General features: G+C 36.3%; 1 protein-coding gene across 1 annotated transcript in view; it reads left to right on the plus strand.

The window, feature by feature from the left end:
* DNAH8 (dynein axonemal heavy chain 8) overlaps window positions 1–19,185 on the plus strand; it is a 357,024-nt gene that overhangs the window by 75,953 nt on the left and 261,886 nt on the right. The window contains exons 18-23 of the mRNA XM_038553950.1: window positions 1,153–1,340; window positions 4,170–4,250; window positions 4,680–4,796; window positions 5,672–5,791; window positions 14,021–14,156; window positions 15,418–15,530. Of these exons, the coding sequence (XP_038409878.1) occupies window positions 1,153–1,340; window positions 4,170–4,250; window positions 4,680–4,796; window positions 5,672–5,791; window positions 14,021–14,156; window positions 15,418–15,530 (755 nt within the window). The remainder of the gene's footprint in view (window positions 1–1,152; window positions 1,341–4,169; window positions 4,251–4,679; window positions 4,797–5,671; window positions 5,792–14,020; window positions 14,157–15,417; window positions 15,531–19,185) is intronic.

The following is a 19,185-nucleotide window of genomic DNA, read 5'->3' on the forward strand; positions in this document are numbered from 1 at the left end:
AGTTCTGGAACTGACTTCCTGGCTGCAATTATTCTTAGTGGTCTCAATGACCATTTTGTCCTTTCAAGAAAGCTCATTACAGCCTTAAGGAAGATAGATTTCATTAAATGAATGTTTCAAGGTTATTTTGGAATTTACTTGAGAGGATAAATGATTTCTAGCTCAATTTTAAAAAGATTTCAAATGAATTAGGTAAAATTTTCAGTTGAAATCCTCATTCAAGCAGCATCATTAAGAACCATTTCAAGACTGATTTTTATCTGATGAGTAAAAGTCAACTAACTTCAAAGGGATATGTAGACCATTTCATTTTATGAGAAATTCAATGCAGCTGCACTCTATGAAGTAATGTGAGGCTTGGGAGATACATAAGAAATTCTCATGTTAGTAGTGTTTGTTAATATAAGATATAATTTAAGCTAGCACATACTCATCGAGAAGTGTGTTATTATTATGCTTCTAGAAGTAATTCATGTTAGGATAACAAAGAAGCTAAGGCTACTTGCCACTAACTGGGATTATATATTTCAATTCATAATGAAAAGCATGCCTGCAAATACCTATTTATGTGAATGATGTTCAGAAAGTAGTTTAGGTGTAGCATAAAAAAAAAAAATTTCTTCTGTATCCTAGAAGCTCACAATGCCATGGTGTTTAATAAATATTTCTTACTGATACTGAGCTTAGTTACCAGAAATTCAAATAGAGGCTTAATTCTTTCTTTAAAGAAACAGTTTGGGGTTAGTTGTGGGAAAGGGTTTATCATATGAGGTATGTCATATTTTGTAGTTGTGCACACCTTCCAGTTCTCCCAGGGGTTAAATCACAATCCATTAAAAGAAACCACATTGTATTATAGTTCTATCACACCCACTCAGAAAAGTGTTGCAGTTCATAGCATGAAGGCTATCTCCTTTTCATTTATTTTTATCTCTCTGGATCTGATTTTATGGGTTTGCAGAGATTCTGCATTCATTTATTTAAGTTTTGAGCACTGACCACATGTCAGATGCTATGCCTCATCACCTGGGATATCCAACACTATTATTCTATAAAGAAGTCAGTACCCAGTAGGGAAGGCAAGCATGTAAACACAGCTGGGAGCAGAAAAGAAATCCAGAAAAACTAATGTCAATAATTGTTTATTTGTAGCTTTACAAGCCACGCTTTTTGTGCGACACCCAGAAACAGGGAAGTTGCTGGTTAATTTTGATCCCAAAATTCTGGAAATTGTTCGGGAAACTAAGTGCATGATAAAAATGAAGCTGGATGTACCAGAACAGGCAAAGAAATTGCTAAAATTGGAAAGTAAATTGAAAGCAGACAAACTGTATTTGCAGGTAAGATAGATTATATATGTATATGTATATGTATATGTGTATATATGTATATGTGTATACACATATATATTTAAAATTTTTATTTATTAGAGACAGAGTGCAAGCAGGGGAGGGGCAAAGGAAGAGGGACTCTGAAGCCAACTCCATGCAGAGCCTGACTTGGATCTTGACCCTTCGAATTTGACATCACGACCTGAGCAACACCAAGAGTCTGATGCTTAACTGACTGAGCCACCCAGGCATCCCAAGATAGATTATATTTTAAATTATTAAATATTTTAAAATTATTTTTGAAGGAGTTTTTTTTTTTGTAAAGGAAAAATATATCACTGCAGTTGTGCTGATGTGGTATTGTGGTATTGGTATTTGTTACTATGTAGATTATTTTCATTTTTCTTCAGTATTATTGAGGTACAGTTGACAAAATTATAAGACACTTAAAGTGTACACCATGATGAATTGATATACATATACATTGTGAAAGGATGCCTCTTATCTAGTTCATTCATCACTATATATATATGTGTGTGTATATTAAAACAAAAAGAAACAATGTATATTTGTTTATATATACACATATATGTTTGTTTCTTTTTGGTGAGAATGTTCTACTCTCTTAGCAAAATTCAATTATATGATGTAGTGTTATCAGTTACAGCCACTATGTTATTATACATTGGCTTTTCAGTCTTCAATCATCTTATAGCTGAAAGATTGTACCCTTTTACCAACCTCTTCCTATTTATTCTCTTCCCACCTCTAGCCCCTGGTAAGCACTTTTCTTGTTTTTACAAGTTCAGCTTTTTTAGATTCCACATACAAGTGATAGGTATTTATCTTTGTCTGCCTTATTTCACTTAGCATAAGGCCTCCAAAGTCCATCCATGTTGTTGCAAATGGCAATGTCTTTTTTTGTCATGGCTGAATAATATTCCATTGCATATCTATACCATATTTTCTTTATCCATTCATTTATTGATGGATGTTTCCATATCTTGGCTATTGTAAATAATGCGGCAGTGAACATGGGAGTGCAGATAGCTCTTCAAGATCCTGACTTCATTTCCTATTGATCTACATCCAGAAGTGGGATTGCTCTGTCATATGGTATTTTTTTTTCATTTTTTGAGGAACCTCCATACTGTTTTCCACAGTAGCTACACCAATTTACATCCACACCAATAGCACACAAAGGTTCCCTTTTCTCCATATCTTGGCCAATACTTTTTATCTGTCTTTTTGAGAATAACCATTCTAACAGGAGTGAGGTACCATCTCATTGTGATTTTGATTTGCATTTTCCAGATGGTTAGTGATATTGATTACCATTTTTCATATACCTATTGGCCTTTTGTATGACTTTTTTGGAAAAATGTCTATTCAGCTCCTTTACACACGTTTTAACTGGATTTCTGGGGTTTTTGCTATTGAGTTGTATGAGCTCCTTACATATTTTGGATATTAACTCTTTATCAGATATATGATTTGTAATATTGTCTCCCATTCCATCGGCTACCTTTTCATTTTGTTGATAGTTTCCTTTGCTGTGCAGTAATTTTTAGTTTGACACAGTCCACTTGTTTATTTTTTGCTTTTATTGTGTGTGCTTTTGGTGTTAAATCCAAAAATCACTGCCAAGACTGATGTCAAGGAGCTTACCCCCATGTTTTCTTTTTGGAGCTTTACAGTTTCAGGTCTTAAATTTAAGTCTTGGATCCATTTTGGGTTGATTAGTGTGTGTGTTATGACTTTCTAGTTTTCTTTTTTTTTTTTTTCCAGTTTTCCTAACACTATTTATTAAAAAGACTGCCCTTGTACTTTTTATATTTTTATCTCCTTTGTATATTTTGCTTCTTTGTACATTAATTGACCATATACACATAGATTTATTTCTGGTCTTTCTATTCTGTTCCCTTGTTTATTCTTTATTTCATTTTAAATTCCAGTATAGTTAACATATAGTGTTATATTCCCTTGTTTCTTCTTTTTTTTTTAAGATTTTATTTATTTATTCATGAGAGGCACACACACACACACAGAGGCAGAGACACAGGCAGAGGGAGAAGCAGGCTCCATGCAGGGAGCTTGAGGTGGGACTAGATCCCGGGTCTCCAGGATCACACCCTGGGCTGAAGGTGGCGTTAAACCGCTGAGCCACTGAGGCTGCCCCTTTGTTTCTTCTTTATAGCATTAAAATTCTGATGTGCAAATAGAAGATTGGGAAGAGAAAAGGACTTAATAACTTTGAAACCACTAAGTAAACATTTAAACAGCTTCATATTATTTATTTGGGGAAGAATTAACTTGAAGCCACATTTCCTATCACACCATGCAATAAATCAAGAAATAGTAAAAAATTGATCATTATGTTCATCTCTAAAAAATATCTAAAAGAAAATAGATAAGCCTATTAACTCTGATTGTGCATACATTTATTTTGATTCAAGAAAAGAAATGTGGCATCAGTAACAAATATGCTTTCATATGTCAGAAGACAAGGAACAGAAAGGGGAAAAAGGTATAATGACAGATATCGTGAAAAGATAATTATCCAAGCTATTTAAAATGCGTAAATATAGAAAGATAATTAAATAATAAATATGGACAATGCAACTCTAGAAAGCTCCACTGACTTACTGTTTAAGGAGATGCTAAGATAATTTACAGGTGAAGAAAAACTATGATAAATTAATATAAATTTATGTAAGCAGCCTTAATCTTGGCAGAGCTATGAGGAAACAGGTATAATGAAACCTTCCTGGTATGAATCAAAATATGACTTCTTTAAAATAAATTAAAAGTCACACATACCATTTTGACTTTCAACAGGGTCTTCTGCAGTATTATGATGACTTATGTCAGGAAGTGCCTTCGGTATTTGTCAATCTGATGGCCCCTAAAATGAAAAAGGTTGGTAATGCAGAAGGTTTATATTGTTTAAAACTAGATTCCCGTTCTACAGATTATGAATTTGAGAACATCTATTCTTGCCTAGATCCTCTGTCTTTTCTAGTTCAGCATATAATAGCTTTATTTTTTCTATAGAATGATTTCTTGTCAACAAGTTTTGTTGCCTTTGAAAAACAACTAAATCTAAATAATGAGCACCATTCTAAGAATCCATGATTCTTCATGGACAGCCAAATATGATTAAAAAACAAAGTCACAAAAAAAAAAAGTCACCTTTACCAGGTATAATGGAGGGAAATATAATTAGTAAATATAAACTATAATATTTTCAGGTAATAAAAGAAAGCTTTAAAAAATATATATATATAAACACAGATGTTCCTGTTAGTCATGGAAGCTGCTACTTTTCTTTTCTTTTTCTTTTTCTAGGTGGAATCTGTATTGAGACAAGGGCTCACAATATTAACATGGTCATCTTTAACCCTGGAAAGCTTCTTTCAAGAAGTTGACTCAGTTTTGGATATGTTTAATCAACTTCTAAAGAAGGTGTGGTAGATACATTTTTTTTTTAACCTACAGACATTAATACTCAGGCTGTAAGTAATACTTTGCTTATCTATGCAAGTTATTTATTTATTTATTTATTTATTTATTATGCAAGCTATTTAAAGGGAGTGACTTTTAACTAAAAGGACTTTATTAAGTTAAAAAAAATCATGCTTTATGTTTCTCTGGCTGTTTTGGGACCTTTTCATTTAGGGTTGCCTTGTTTTTTGTCTCTGAATTACTTGCCTTCAATATGTAAAAATGGTAGTTGAACTCCCCCTCTCTGCAGCTTAGAAACCATTGGGATATTGGTAGACCGTGGAAGATGGCTGAATGAGGTGCCTCAATATTAATATGAATACATTTAATATTAGTTAGATGAGACATTCATCTAATTGAAGACTGTCTTTTGATTTCTGAGATATTTGCTACATAGAACATGCATGCCTTTTTAGATGTGCCAGGCTGTGATGGCAGCATGGTACAACAGACAAAACTTGAAGGTTTGGGAGTCAGATAAACCTAGCTACAATGATCTGTCTTTTGCTAACCATATGTTCCTTCCTAGGTTACTTTACTTATCTGAGCCTTTGTTTCTTTCACTGTATAACTTGGATAGCAATGAGTCATAGTCTAGAGTAAGGATTGCCACAGATAGCACACAGGAGATTATGGCACATGTTGCTGCTCTATAGAAGTTTAGTTCCACATCAAGGTTTCTTTGTTGATGTACTCCTAAAATCTCCACCAAATTGTGCTAGGCTCAGGAGCCAAGTTTCTAAATATAGCCCTCTAAATTATTTTAGGATTCAAGTACATTTGGATGAAAGATGAGTTTTCCTCTACACTTTACACTTTTTTTTTCTTGTTGATAGATCAATGACTTGTGTGAAATGCATATTGATACAGTTCTAAAGGAGATAACCAAAACTGTGTTAATTTCCCTGCCTGAAGGTGGTGCTACCAAAGTAGAAGATATGTTGGCGCTCAATGAGGTATGCATTTTTGTATTATGTCTGAATCATAGAAATCCTTGCTCATAAACCTAAAATGTGAATTCATAATCTAACAATGGAAATCTCTGTCAGTAGCATAGCATCTTGTCTTTTTTTGGGGAGCTTCAGATCCAAAGACTTACAAGGTTTTAACAGCTCAAGCCCATGGCTACACCCTAGATGTGGTCTTACTAATACCCCCAACTTCAGGCTGGAGTTTCCTGGGCTTCCGGCAGTGACTCACTGCTCTTCCTTTGCTGTGTTTGTTCCAGGGCGATATCGACTGACTGCCTCTTGGTTTTATCCACCACATACCTTCCCTTAAGCCACTCCCAGAAATCGGAGAGTCTCTGGAATCCTTTCCTCATTCCCATTTCCTAAATACAATCAGGCTTAAGGCAAGCAAGTTTTTGCCTTTTATTCAAAGGTTGCTTGAATTGCCACTTTTTGGTACTTCCTACCCCCCTTTCCTATGTCAGGCCTTTAAGGCTCATTTGGAGTTTAGCAACTGACGTTCTGATCTAACTTGACTGCCTCCATGTTTGGCCTAATCATATCCATTTTTCACATTGCCACTCATGATCTTAAATCCTTTCAACAGCAGAGGTGATTAGTTTCTACAGGACAAAACCTACCTAACCTCCTTAGCGTCAGTATACTGAAATTCTTTGAGTACCTATTTGTCTTCCATTGGCTCAAAATCACAAGGATAGGAACCCTGTCTAATCATTTTTTGAGGCCTGGCACATAGCAGTCTCTCTCAGAAGCATTCACTTTATGTCTTGAATTAGATTTTTTCTTTCTTGCTGACCATGTGCTTCAACTGCACTCATCCTGCTGGTTAGGGTCACCTTGCTTGTGTCCTATTCAAGACAATCAAGGGTGGTTCTATCTCAAAGGGTCCAATCCAGCCAATGGGATACAGGTGACTTTGCTCATTTTTTTATGCAAATGCAGCCTTTTCTTGTTTTTAGGGGTTTGGGAAACCAGCCAGCCTCTTGCCTCAGGACAATTTAGGCATGGGTCAACCCTTCCATACCTAAATTCTAGAAGACATGGGACAAGGTCTTTCAATTGTTCTTTTGAAGTACCCTACACTTATTTCTACTTGATCTCTATCAACGATCAATCTTCCTTTCTATAATCTCAAGATCGGCACCATTTAAGAACTGCCTTCTTCATAATGTATAGGATCTTAAAGTCATTTGTTCTCAGCAATGGGGCCTTGGCTATAACAGAGACAACATGAAATGACCCATGTTTTACATCTCCATTTTATAGCTACATGTTCTCGGAGCATGCAAGTTGAAAATAATTGTGTCTTCCTAGCCATTTGTTCCTTCTGTCATTGTTAAGCTTTTAATCTTTGAAGTCTATTTTGTTTGACATTAATATGGCTACACCAGACTTTCTTGGTTATTATGTTCCAGATATATCTTTTTCTGTTCTGTTTTTTTCAACCTTTCTGGATTCTATTTTAGGTTTTCTCTTCTAAAGAACACTTAGCTGGATTTTGTTTTAACCTACTGTGAAAAATCTATCATTTTTGCAAACCGCTGTATAAATTTAATGCACTCCCAATTAAAATGCCTATATATTTCTTTTCATAAATTGGATCAAATTGTATTATTTTAAAATGATGAATAATAAGAATAGGTAATAACAAATGAAAATACTTAAAGCCGTTGTAACCAAATCAATATGAAATTAACAGAAAAAAACATAGTTGAGAGGAACTAAATAAAGAATCTAGGAGAAAAAGATCATAGTAAAGAAATGGATACATGTCAAAGGTATTATTTTAGTTCAGTGGGGAAAATGATGGGTTATTTAAGTGGTGCTGGCACAACACACTGTTTCTCAGGAAGAAAATATGATTAGGTGCCTATCTCTTTTAATTATTGAGGTATTCTTGACATACAATGTTAAATTAGTTTCAGGTGTATAACACAGTGATCTGACAATTCTATACATTACTCAGTGCAATACACAATAAGCATAGTCACCATCTGTCACCATACATTATTATAATATTATTGACTAGATTCCCTATGCTGTACTTTACATCTGTGTGACAGATTATAACTGGAAGTTTGTACTCCATTTGTACTCTTAATTCTCATCTCCTATTCTGTCCATCTCTCCACCCCCCACCCCCTCTGACAACCACCAATTTGTTTTTCTATACTTATCAGGCTTTTTCTATTTTTTTGTTTTGTTTTGTTTGTTCATTTGTTTCTATCCATGTTGTTGTAAATGACAAGATCTCATCCATCTTTATGGTGGGGTAATATTCTATTGTTTATATATATCACATCTTTTTTTATCCATTCATCTATTGATGGACACTTGGTCTACTTCCATAATTTGGCTATTATAAATAATGCTGCAATAAACATGGGGGTGGATGTATCCCTTTGCATTAGAGGTTTTTAATTTATTTTTTGTTTAAATACCTCGAAGTGTGATTACTGGATCATAGAGTAGTTCTGTTTTTAACTTTTTGAGGAAACTCCATACTGTTTTCCACAGTGGCCATGCCAGTTTGCATTCCCACCCAGAGTACAAAAGGATTCCTTTTTCTCCATATCCTTGCCAACACTTGTTTCCTGTGTTTTTGATTTTAGCCATTCTGACAGGTGTGAGGTGATACCTTGTTTCGATTTGTACATTCCTGATGATCATTGATGTTGAACATTTTTCCATGTGTCTTATGGCCATTTGTATATCTTTTTGGGAAACATCTTCTTGGTGTTAAAATTTTTCCATCTTGGGACACCTGGGTTGTTCAGTGGTTGAGCATCTGCCTTTGGCTCAGGTCATGATCCCAGGGTCCTAGGATTGAGTCCCACATCAGGCCCCCATGGGGAGGCGGCTTCTCTCTCTGCCTATGTCTCTGCCTCTTTCTGTGTGTCTTTCATGAATAAATAAATAAAATTTTAAAAAATAAATTTTTTTTCTGTCTTTGGTGGAATCCTTCAGGCTGGCTTCTATATTTTTTATATGACTCCAGTAATCTTTCAAAGTTTTCTTGCTTTCTGGAACTATAGCGTATCATAGCTCATCTTGTACATTTCCTGTTCCAGATCTTGGATCACCCATTTCTCATTCCTTATTCCTTTCCATGTTACTAGTGAAAAATGTTACATGGAGATCACAATGTGTGTCCTAGGAAAGGTGCTCATTTTAAACTTTTATCTATTCCTTAGAGTATTACTTCTGCATCTCTAAGTAATATACTTGGTGTATTATTTCTTGAATTGGAAAAATTGAACATTACTTTCTTCCTGCTTTAATAAGTAAGTATTTAGCTCTTTGGCCTCCTATATTGCTCCTCCATTGTCTTCTCAATATAGTTATAAGATTATTTTTAGTTAAATAGTAATGGTAAATAGTAACACTTAATTATGCCTATATGAATATTAGCCAATGAAGAACTATGTATTGTACATTTATTTTTTCTTGTACATTTTTTGTCTTTCCTGGAGTTTCTAATTGCCTTTCTTTTCATATGTTCTTCCGAATACGTTATTATATCAGAGTTCCATTTTCCTCCAAGAGACTTCCTTTCAGAGCCCCCTGAATATCTGTTTTTAACTCGGGTTGATTAGTCTCTAGGTCAGCTGCAAAATTATTAATCTGGGACTCTTCCTGTCTGCTTTATTTCCTGGATTCCATATTATTCTTAGAAGAGACAGCCCTTCAGATACTGAAATGGTCTTTTCTGAGCAACTGAAATTTTCCAAAGAAGTCTCCTGTTTTCTTCCCTGGGGGTTAGGAGTAATTTCCTGCTTGTCATTTTCTTCTCACTCATCCTAGAATCTGACTATAGGTACTTTATACCAGGACTTACTTATTAACAAACAGACTACAAAGGAGCAGGGAATACCTATATTAGTGTCTTTCTTTTTGTCCCATTTACAATAATAATCATTTTATGTTGGTATGTTCCTGTAACTATTGTGGCACTATCAACTGCTCAGTGGGGAAAAATTCACACTACCAGAAAGAATTTACTTTGAATATACTAACAAAGAAATTTTACATGCATGGAAAGAGAAAAAGATCACACAAATCAGGGAAACTGGAGTAGATTAAGTGTGACCCAGTTTGAATGTGGCAATTTGTGTTGATATCACAACAGAAGAAGCTATTACTTTTTTTTTTTTTTTTTTTTTTTTTTTAGAAGAAGCTATTACTATTAGATAAGTGATAAGTCTCCAGACTGTAAGTCAAGATACAAGAGGTGGAATTTTTACGTCTGCTTTGCCATCAATATGCCCCAGTCACTTGCATTAGAGGGATCTAGGATCTGGTAATAAGTGGGCTGCTTTTCCACAAACCTATCATCAGATGGGCCATTATAATGAAGGCAAAGTAAGATTTATAATGACAGGGCAAGTCTGGTAATACTTTAGACAGAAATAAGTTTTGGAAACACACCATACATAATGCTAATTCTGGAGGTAGGTTAGTTTGGACCAACCAGTGGTTTCCAACTGTATTTGGGAAAGAAGGATATTTGCAGTCTGGAAAGTGGTCTTTGACTTGGAGCATCTAACTTTGATTTTAGGAGAGATTATGTGCATTATTGAAAAGCTATCATCCACTGGTTTCAAACTGGATCTTTTGTTCTATGATGCTGAGGCTGGGACTCTGCAAACGACATTTATCTTTGGCCAGCTGGCTCCCTTTTAGGCTTTGCCAAGACTGGTGCTAGAAGGAGGGTAGAGGGAAGAGAAGGGACTTACTCTTTCCTGTTTTTCTTCCTGTTCCAATAAAATCAGACAACCTCTCTTGATTGGCAGTGGCAGTTAATTCTAGGTCCTAGCTTTTTCCCTACCCTTCCAAAACCAGCTTCTTGTGCTTCTCAGATATCCCAATACCACAAGGTCCCTCCCTGAGAGAGTAGCACCAGCTGGGTGGCTCCCTCACTTCCCAGTGCCAGGTTCTAAAAACTCCAGCCTCTTGCCTTTGCTCTCACGAAGGTTCGGGAGCTGTTTCTTGCAGTAACTCTCCATGTGACTTTTGTGTCCTCTTTTGCCTTTCTTGGTCCTTTAACAGTTGTTTAATCACTTCTCTATATCACATTCTCTCATTCTGTCGGTTAAAATAGCTGGTGTGGCACCTGTTTTCCTGACTGAACCCTGACTGACGTATCTGTATCTCGATAGGTATACAAATGGAATAGAAAATCAGGGAAAGGTGATCGAGTTATGATAGGAAAACTGGTAAATACATTAAAGGGTATTAAAAGTTATTTCAACAAAATCAAACTTGACTCTGTAGAGACAGAAAGGAGATTCATGGCTGCCAGGTCTGTGAAGATGGGTGAATGAAGAGGGACTGCTAATGAGTGTGGGGATTCTTTTGGGGGGAGATGAAAATGTTCTGGAAATAGGTAGCAGTGATGGTTGCACAACTCTGCAAATATACTAAAAATTGATTAATTGTACACTCTACAAGGGTGGATTTTGTGATATTATGTTGTGAATTTTTTTTCTCTCTCTCTCTCTCTGTCTTTTTTATTTATTATTATTATTATTATTATTATTATTATTATTATTATTATTATTTTCTCTCTGTCTTTTAAAGAGGTCACTTGAACAGCTCAGTCAGAGAAGTGTCTGCCTTCGGCTCAGATCATGATCCTAGTGTCTGGGGATCAAGCCCTCCATGGGGCTTCCTGCTCAGTGGAGAGTCTGCTTCTCCTTCTCCCTCTGCCCTTTCCCCCTGCTTATGCATGTGCTCTCTCTCTCTCTCAAACAAATAAATAAAATCTTAAAAAAAAAAAAAAAAAGAAGGAAGGAAAAAAAAATCAATTTGTTTGCCAGGCTGTCCCTGGACGGCCCTTCAGTACAGTCTGTTCTTCACTGAGTTCTAAGAATGGTCCATGGAGAAAGTTCTGACCTCTTTTCAAAATCTAGGTCCTCCAAATGGGCCCAAAATCCTGCGCCTTCTTGCTTTCTTGGCAGCCTTCCTCCCCCAGTCGTCTTCCCTCTTTTCTCAATCTTCATTTTTCCTCTCCACCAGACCTCTCCTACTAATATGTTCTATTGTTTTTTCCTTGCTAACAAACAAAAACCTTCCCACACCACCCTTCATTTTTTTTTTGAAAGATTTTATATATTTATTTGAGAGAATGAGAGAGAGAACAAGGAGAGGGAGCAGGAGAGGGAGAAGCAGGCTCCCCGCTAAGCAGAGAACCTGATGTGGGGCTCAATCCCAGGGCCCTGAGATCATGACCTGAGCTGAAGGCAGATGCTTAACCATCTGAGCTCCCCAGGAACCCCTCCCTTCACTTCTCATTCACAACCAAACTTCCCATGCCTGCTCTCTTCCTTTATCATCTTTAATTTCCCATCTCCATTAATTTTCCCCAATTCCTGGCTCAAATTATCTCTGAAACAAATTATTATTTTTAATAACTTTGTGGACATATAATTCACACAATGTACAATTTACCCATTAAAAGCATACAATTCAGTGGTTTTAGTTTATTTACGGAGCTGTGCAACCATCATCACAATTTTAGAACATTTCATCTCAATCCTCAGCCCTAGGCAGCCACGAATCTGTTTTCTGCCTCTTTAGAGTTGCTTTTCCCCCTGCTAATCTGAAGTGGCTCTCACCACTGTCATTCCAGTGTTTACCACTCTGTTGGATAAATCAGAAAGGATGGAATAAAAGAGTGATGGAACCAGATGGAAAGAGTTGGTGGGGTATGGAGGGGATCAGAGAATATCTTCAGGTAGGGGAAGGAACATCATTTCTTCTGAGACTGAGAATAGGTGAGAATGGGTTCAGATACACATGAAGTGGTATAAATGAGAGCGAGAGTCTTAGAAGTAGCTCTCTCAATCCAGTAGCCAAATAAGGAACACACAAGGGCAGTACATGAGAATTATGGGACTTTCTGAGGCTTGTCTGGGCAGAGGTTTGCATAGACAGGCTCAGGTCCCTTTGCAGAAGTGGGTTTGAAGGCCTACATTGGCTGCTCCTATTTATTTTTTCTCTTTCCTAAAATGTATGGACATGGTAGACATGTCAGAAGATCTAGTCAATTTTATAGGCCAGTTTTCTTTTCTGAAAAAATTTTTTAAAGATTTTATTTATTTATTCATGAGAGACACACAGAGAGAAGCAGAGACATAGGCAGAGGGAGAAGCAGGCTCCCTGTGGGGAGCCCAATGTGGAACTCAATCCTAGGACTCTGGGCATGACCTGAGCCAAAGGCAGACACTCAACCACTGAGCCACCCAGGTGCCCCTTCTTTTCTGAATTTAATTTGTTCTTAATTTTTTCCCAAAGCCTATCAGAAAAGTTCAGAAAGGCAGAGCACAGGTTTTAAAATCAGATAGCACTGGTTTCAAACTCCTATGTTCCCTGGCTGCTATATAACCTTGGACAAGTTTCTGATTCTTTCTGAGCCTGTTTTCTCCTTTGTGAAAGTGGTTGTCATTTAATTAAATGAATTATTACACATGAAACTCTCTTTTAAAAAAAAAGATTTTATTTATTTATTCATGAAAGAGAGAGAGAGAGAGAGAGAGAGAGAGGCAGAGACACAGGCAGAGGGAGAAGCAGGCTCCACACAGGGAGCCTGATGTGGGACTCGATCCTGGAGTCCCAGGATTGCGTCCCAGGCCAAAGGCAGATGCTAAACTGCTGAGCCACCCAGGGATCCCCACATGAAGCTCTTAAGTTGATGCCTGGCATAAGTGAGCACCAGGTTCACTTTAAAACCTTATTCTGTTTGAATCTCAAACCAACTCTTTGAATTGTCCTTTTTTTGAAGCACCTTTCATTTTCAACTTTTGACATCCTCTTCTCTCTTGTTCTTCAGCCTTCTTTTTTAACAAAAAAAAAAAAATTTATTTTAAGTAAACACTATACCCAACATGAAACTAGAACTCATGATCCTAAGGTTAAGAGTCATATGCTCTACTGACTGAGCCAGCCAGGTGCCATTCACCATATAAATGTGAATGTAGATGTCTGTGGGTGACTGAGTCAGATAAAAGTCAAAGACTTTGAGATTCTTTTTCTCCTCCTTTTCTTTGCTTGGGCCTTAGCAGCTATGCCTTTAGCCATTGACAATTTTGGATCTAAAATATTATGCTATTGGAAACTATCTCTAGTCATTTTCAAGTGGTGTTAATTATACTTTTATAAATTATATTAATTTTTACACATCTGTAAATTAATAGTCATTGCCTTATTTAATAGACATACACAAAAGAATGGGCTGATGTTCTAAATCACAAAAGTAAGCATGTAGAAGAAGCTGTCAAAGAACTTATATCAATATTTGAAAATATTTATGAAGTTAAGTACAGTGGGAAAACAGCAAAACCATCACCAGGTAACTTTGCTAGTTATATTTGAGTTATAATATTATAATCATAAGAGCTATAGATATGTTCTCAAGTAAGTGCTTTCTGCTTAGCAATTACTAAAATTCCAGACTCCCTGAAGGAAAGCATGTGTTCAGCATAACCCACATCATTTGCACAAACTACTTAGGCATAGGAAGTCCTTTTTGTCAGCTAGAGAATGGTGGGAATCAGATGCCAACCAAGGGCCCATGTTGCAAGTAGTCTCAGTACTGTTATTCTCATCTCTCTGTCTCTGTCTCTCTCTCTTTTTTCTTTTCCTTTTTTTTTTCTCTCTTTTTTCTTTTAGCACAGCATTCTAAAATGTCTGGAGACATTTTTGGTCATCACACAACATGAGGGATGCTACTGGCATCTAGTGGGTAGAGCTCAGGGATGCTGCTGAACATTCTACAGTGCACAGGATAGCCTTCAATAACCGAGATTATCAGTAGTGCTGAGACTAAAAACCTATGAACTTAAATAAGTATCCATAGCCTTGGAACTGGAGGGTATTATGCTAAGCAAAATAAGTCAATCAGAGAAAAACAATTACCATATGATCTCATTCATATATGGAATTTAAGAAACAAAATAGAGGATCATAGGGGAAGGGAGGGAAAAAGAAAACCAGATGAAATCAAAGAGACAAACCATAAGAGATTCTTAATCATAGGATACAAACTGAGGCTTGTTGGAGGGGAAGGGAGTAGGGGTAGGGGGTAACTGGGTGATGGAAATTAAAGAGGGTACGTGATGTGCAATGAGCACTGGGTATTAATATGAGACTGATGAATCACTGAATTCTGCCTCTGAAACTAATCATACACTCTGTGTTAATTAGTTGAATTTAAATTAACAAAAATAAATATCCACAATGAGTCTTCTTTCTCTTAGTTTTTCTACCTAATTAGCTTTCTTCAGAAATGTCAAGAACCCCCAAATATCAGCTCATTAAGTTAGAATACTCAAAAGGGTAAACACATATTTTAGAAATATAATATGTAAAGCCCTCTTAAAATGTTTAATTCTATATACTAAGAAGGAGTATATTTATTTCTTTGTAGAATTATGATTCTTTTGGGTGAGTGGTTTAAATTGAATTCAAAGGTGATTCCTACTGAAACAAGTCTTACATTTTTAGATTAAGAACTTTTCAAGAAGGGGTTTCCTAAGAAGGTCTGGTCATATGATGTAAAACCAAATGCTCAACATTAAATGTTATATTTTTGTCTTCTCTTTTATCCATAGAACAGAGGAAACATGTTGCTTTTGGAAGTGAAACAGAAGAGGGTGAGAGCACTGATTATGAGGCTAATATTCCTGAGGTTCATGTTAATGATAAAGAAGATGAATTTAAGAAGGTATTTATTATGAGAATACCTCATTCAATTTAGCAGAATTACGACTCCTTGGATCATAGATGACCCCAAATGGTGCTTTTTCAGTTCTGCAGTTCTGCAGCCAACCTGTATGGACTTACAACCAACCTGTATTTATAACAAAATCTAGAAAGTATAATTTTCAATTCTACACTATAGGATCTGGCAAGATATAGCAATCCTTCTAGTTTTCCCCAGCACCATCAATTTTTAATGTGATTTTGTCAATACAGTTTATATAATTATCTCCCTCTATTGTGATTGACCATGTTTTCTTATACAGTAAGTGTCATGGGATTGTAGTGCCAATCCATTTGACTCAAGAGTGAAGAATTTTGTTTTCAGTTACCGTGTTTAATGAAATTACCTATATTGCAAGGCCAGATTTTGATTCACTTGGGCCCAAGGATTGCATTTTTTATTAGCACCACAGGGATGACCAGTGGACTCCCCTCCAGGAGAAAGCCTGTGTGGGCAGGTTGTCACATTTTGTTGAGATGTGTCGAGAATGGATTTTGAGAAGGACTCATGGGGTTTCTTGTTCCTTTTTAGGCCTCCCTCTTTTGGTCATGTATCAGTTCTGAATGCCACTCCACATTTGTGCTAACACCTGCTTTCTCCTCCTTCAGCCAGTTTTTTTTAATCCTTCATACTTATCTTCTTTTCCTTCTTCCTATATTTTACACACTTTTATACCTCTATACCTTCTATATACACACTGGAAAACAATTTTGGAAATAAGCAGCATACATTGGATCTACTTTCAATTTCTTGCTCAAGGAGGACATCACCAATGGGTAGAGAAGTACTTCCCCACTGAAACTAGATTTTAGCTATAGATTTCCTCTCAGTACCATGCTCCAAGCTGCCATTATCAATTGGTAGGAATCAGCTGGAGAGAGGGAGTGTATGCCCACGCCATTGGCTCTTCTCTTCCAATTGCATTCCCTTTGACACTGGCAGGGGTCCTTAGAGCAAGTTTGGTTATCATCAGAGTCTCTTGAATTGGGGGATCACTGGGAGCTGCATTAGTGCAGTCACCTCCTAAAGAGCCTCTGCCTCTCAAATCCATCATCCTCCACGTTAGCCTGGTGATTCACCAACCCCGATCATATTCCTCTTTGCTCATGCTGATAACCCTGCTTTCTGACCCAACTCAAACTGACTAGTCTACCCTGTCTCAGAGGAGCAGGGCGTAGAGTAGAAAGAAACGGTATGGCCAGAGCTTGGTCCTGGTTGTGTGACTCACTGCAAGCAAGACATGATGCCCAGATCCCTGGTGAGGCTCAGTATCTGTCCTGTGCTCTGACCAATAAACCTGACAACTCCTCTGGAGGGAAAGAACCGCTTAGAGAGAGAGGCCCACCATGGTCCCAGGGTGATGGAAGCTTCATCCCATATATTTTGGAGTACATTTATCCTCCAAACTGAGCTTTCCGTAAGATAAAGACTAAATATCCTCTTGTGTCCATACCCTTTAAGTGTTAAGAAATGTACCTCACTTAATAAGTGCTCCAGTTTCGTTGAGTGAATTATTGAGGCCTGAGCAAACTAGGAATATTTTGAGCAAACTGAGCAGAGGGAGAGAGAGAATCTTAAGCAGACTAATGCCCAACACAGAGGCTGATGCAGAGCTTGAACACCTGACCCTGAGATCAGATCTGAGCCAAAATCAAGAGTCAGATGCTCAACTGACTAAGCCTCCTAGGTGCCCCTGGTGGCTATATTCTTAATTTTTCCAAAGTGGCTGCATCAATTTACCATCCTACCAATAGTATATGAAGGTTCTCTTTTCTCTACATTTTCTCCAACACTTGTTATTTTTTATATTTTTGATAACAGCCATTCTAACATGTTAGGTGTTAGGTGGATACCTAATGGTTTTGATGTGCATTTCCCTAATAATTAGCGAATTTGAGCATCTTTTCATGGGCCTGTTTTCTTTGGAGAAATGTCTATTCAGATACTCTGCCCATTTTAAAATTGAGGTGTCTAGTTGTTATTGAGTTCTATGAGTTCTTTACATATTTTGGATACTAACCTCTTATTGGATGTATGGCTTGCAAATATGTTTTACCATTTAGTAGGTTACCTTTTCATTTTGATGATGGTTCCCTTTGATGTGTAGAAGCTTCAATTTTATATTGTCCCATTTGTTCCTTTTTGTTTTTAGAATCAGACCCACAAAGCCTTCGCCAAGACTGATGTCAAGGAGCTTACCACCTATATTTTCTTTTAGGAATCTTATGCTTTCTGGCCTTACATTCAAGTATTTAATCCATTTTGAGTTAATTTTTGTGCCTGGTATAATGTAGTGGTCTGAGTTCATTTGTTTGCACATGGATGTCCAGTTTCCCCAGTACCATTTGTTGAAGAGATTTTCTTTTTTCCACTGTGTATCCTTGGATCCTTTGTCGCAGATTAATTGTTCTTATACAAGTGGGCTTATTTCTGGGTAGTCAGTTCTGTTCCATTGATCTCTGTGTCTGTTTTTGAATCAATACCATATTATTTTAATTACTGTAGCTTTTTAGTTCAGTTTGAAATCAGGGAGCATGATATCTCCATCTTTGTTCTTTCTTAAGATAGCTTTGGCTATTGGGGATCTTTTGTGGTTCCATACAAATTTTAGAATTATTTGGTCTGTTTCTTTGAAGTATGCCATTGGGATTTTGGTAGGGATTACATTTAATCTGTAGTTGGCATTTGGGTATGTACATTTTAATAATAATAATTCTTCCATGACATGAGCACGGACTATATTCCTGTTTATTTGTGATTTCTTCATTTCTTTCATCAGTGTCTTACAGTTTTCAGTGTACAGATCTTTCACTTCTTTGCTTATATTTATTACCTAGGTGCTTTATTTTTTTTGATGCAATTGTAAATGGAGTTATTTTCTTAATTTCTTTTTCTGATAGCTTGTTATTAGTATATAGAAATGAAATAAACTCTTTGTGTATTTATTTTGCATCCTGCAACTTTATTGAATTCATTTATTAGTACTAACAGTTTTTTTGGTGGGCATCTTTAGGGTTTTCTATATATAGCAGCATGTCATCTGCAAATACTGAGTGTTTTACTTCCTGTTTCTTGCCTACATACTATGACTATGTCCTCCAATATTATCTTGAATAAAAGTGGGGACAGTGAGCATCATTGCTTTGTTCTTGTTCTTAAAGGATAAGCTTTCAGTTTTTCACTATTGAGTATGATGTTAGCTATTGGACTGTCATATATGGGCTTTATTATGTTCTATACCTGTTTGTTGAGAATTTTTATCATAAATGATAATAAATTTTGTCAAATGCTTTTCCTGTATCTATTGAGATTAACATATGATTTTAATCTTTCATTGTGTTAATGTGTTGTATGATGTTACTTGATTTCATCTTGTTAATGTGTTGTATGATATTTAACCATCTTTGTATCCCTGGAAATAAATCCCATTTAATCATGGTGTATGATCCTTTTAATGTATTGTTGAATTTGGTTTCCTAATAGTTTGTTGAGGATTTTTGCATCTATGTTCATTAAAGATATTGAGGTATACTTTTCTTTTTGTGTGGTGTTCTTTCTGGTTTTGGTATAGGGTAAGACTGGCCTTGTAAAATCTGTTTGGAAGACTTCCTTCCTT

This window comes from Canis lupus, chromosome 12, assembly GCF_011100685.1.
Source record: "Canis lupus familiaris isolate Mischka breed German Shepherd chromosome 12, alternate assembly UU_Cfam_GSD_1.0, whole genome shotgun sequence".
Classification (NCBI taxonomy): domain Eukaryota; kingdom Metazoa; phylum Chordata; class Mammalia; order Carnivora; family Canidae; genus Canis; species Canis lupus.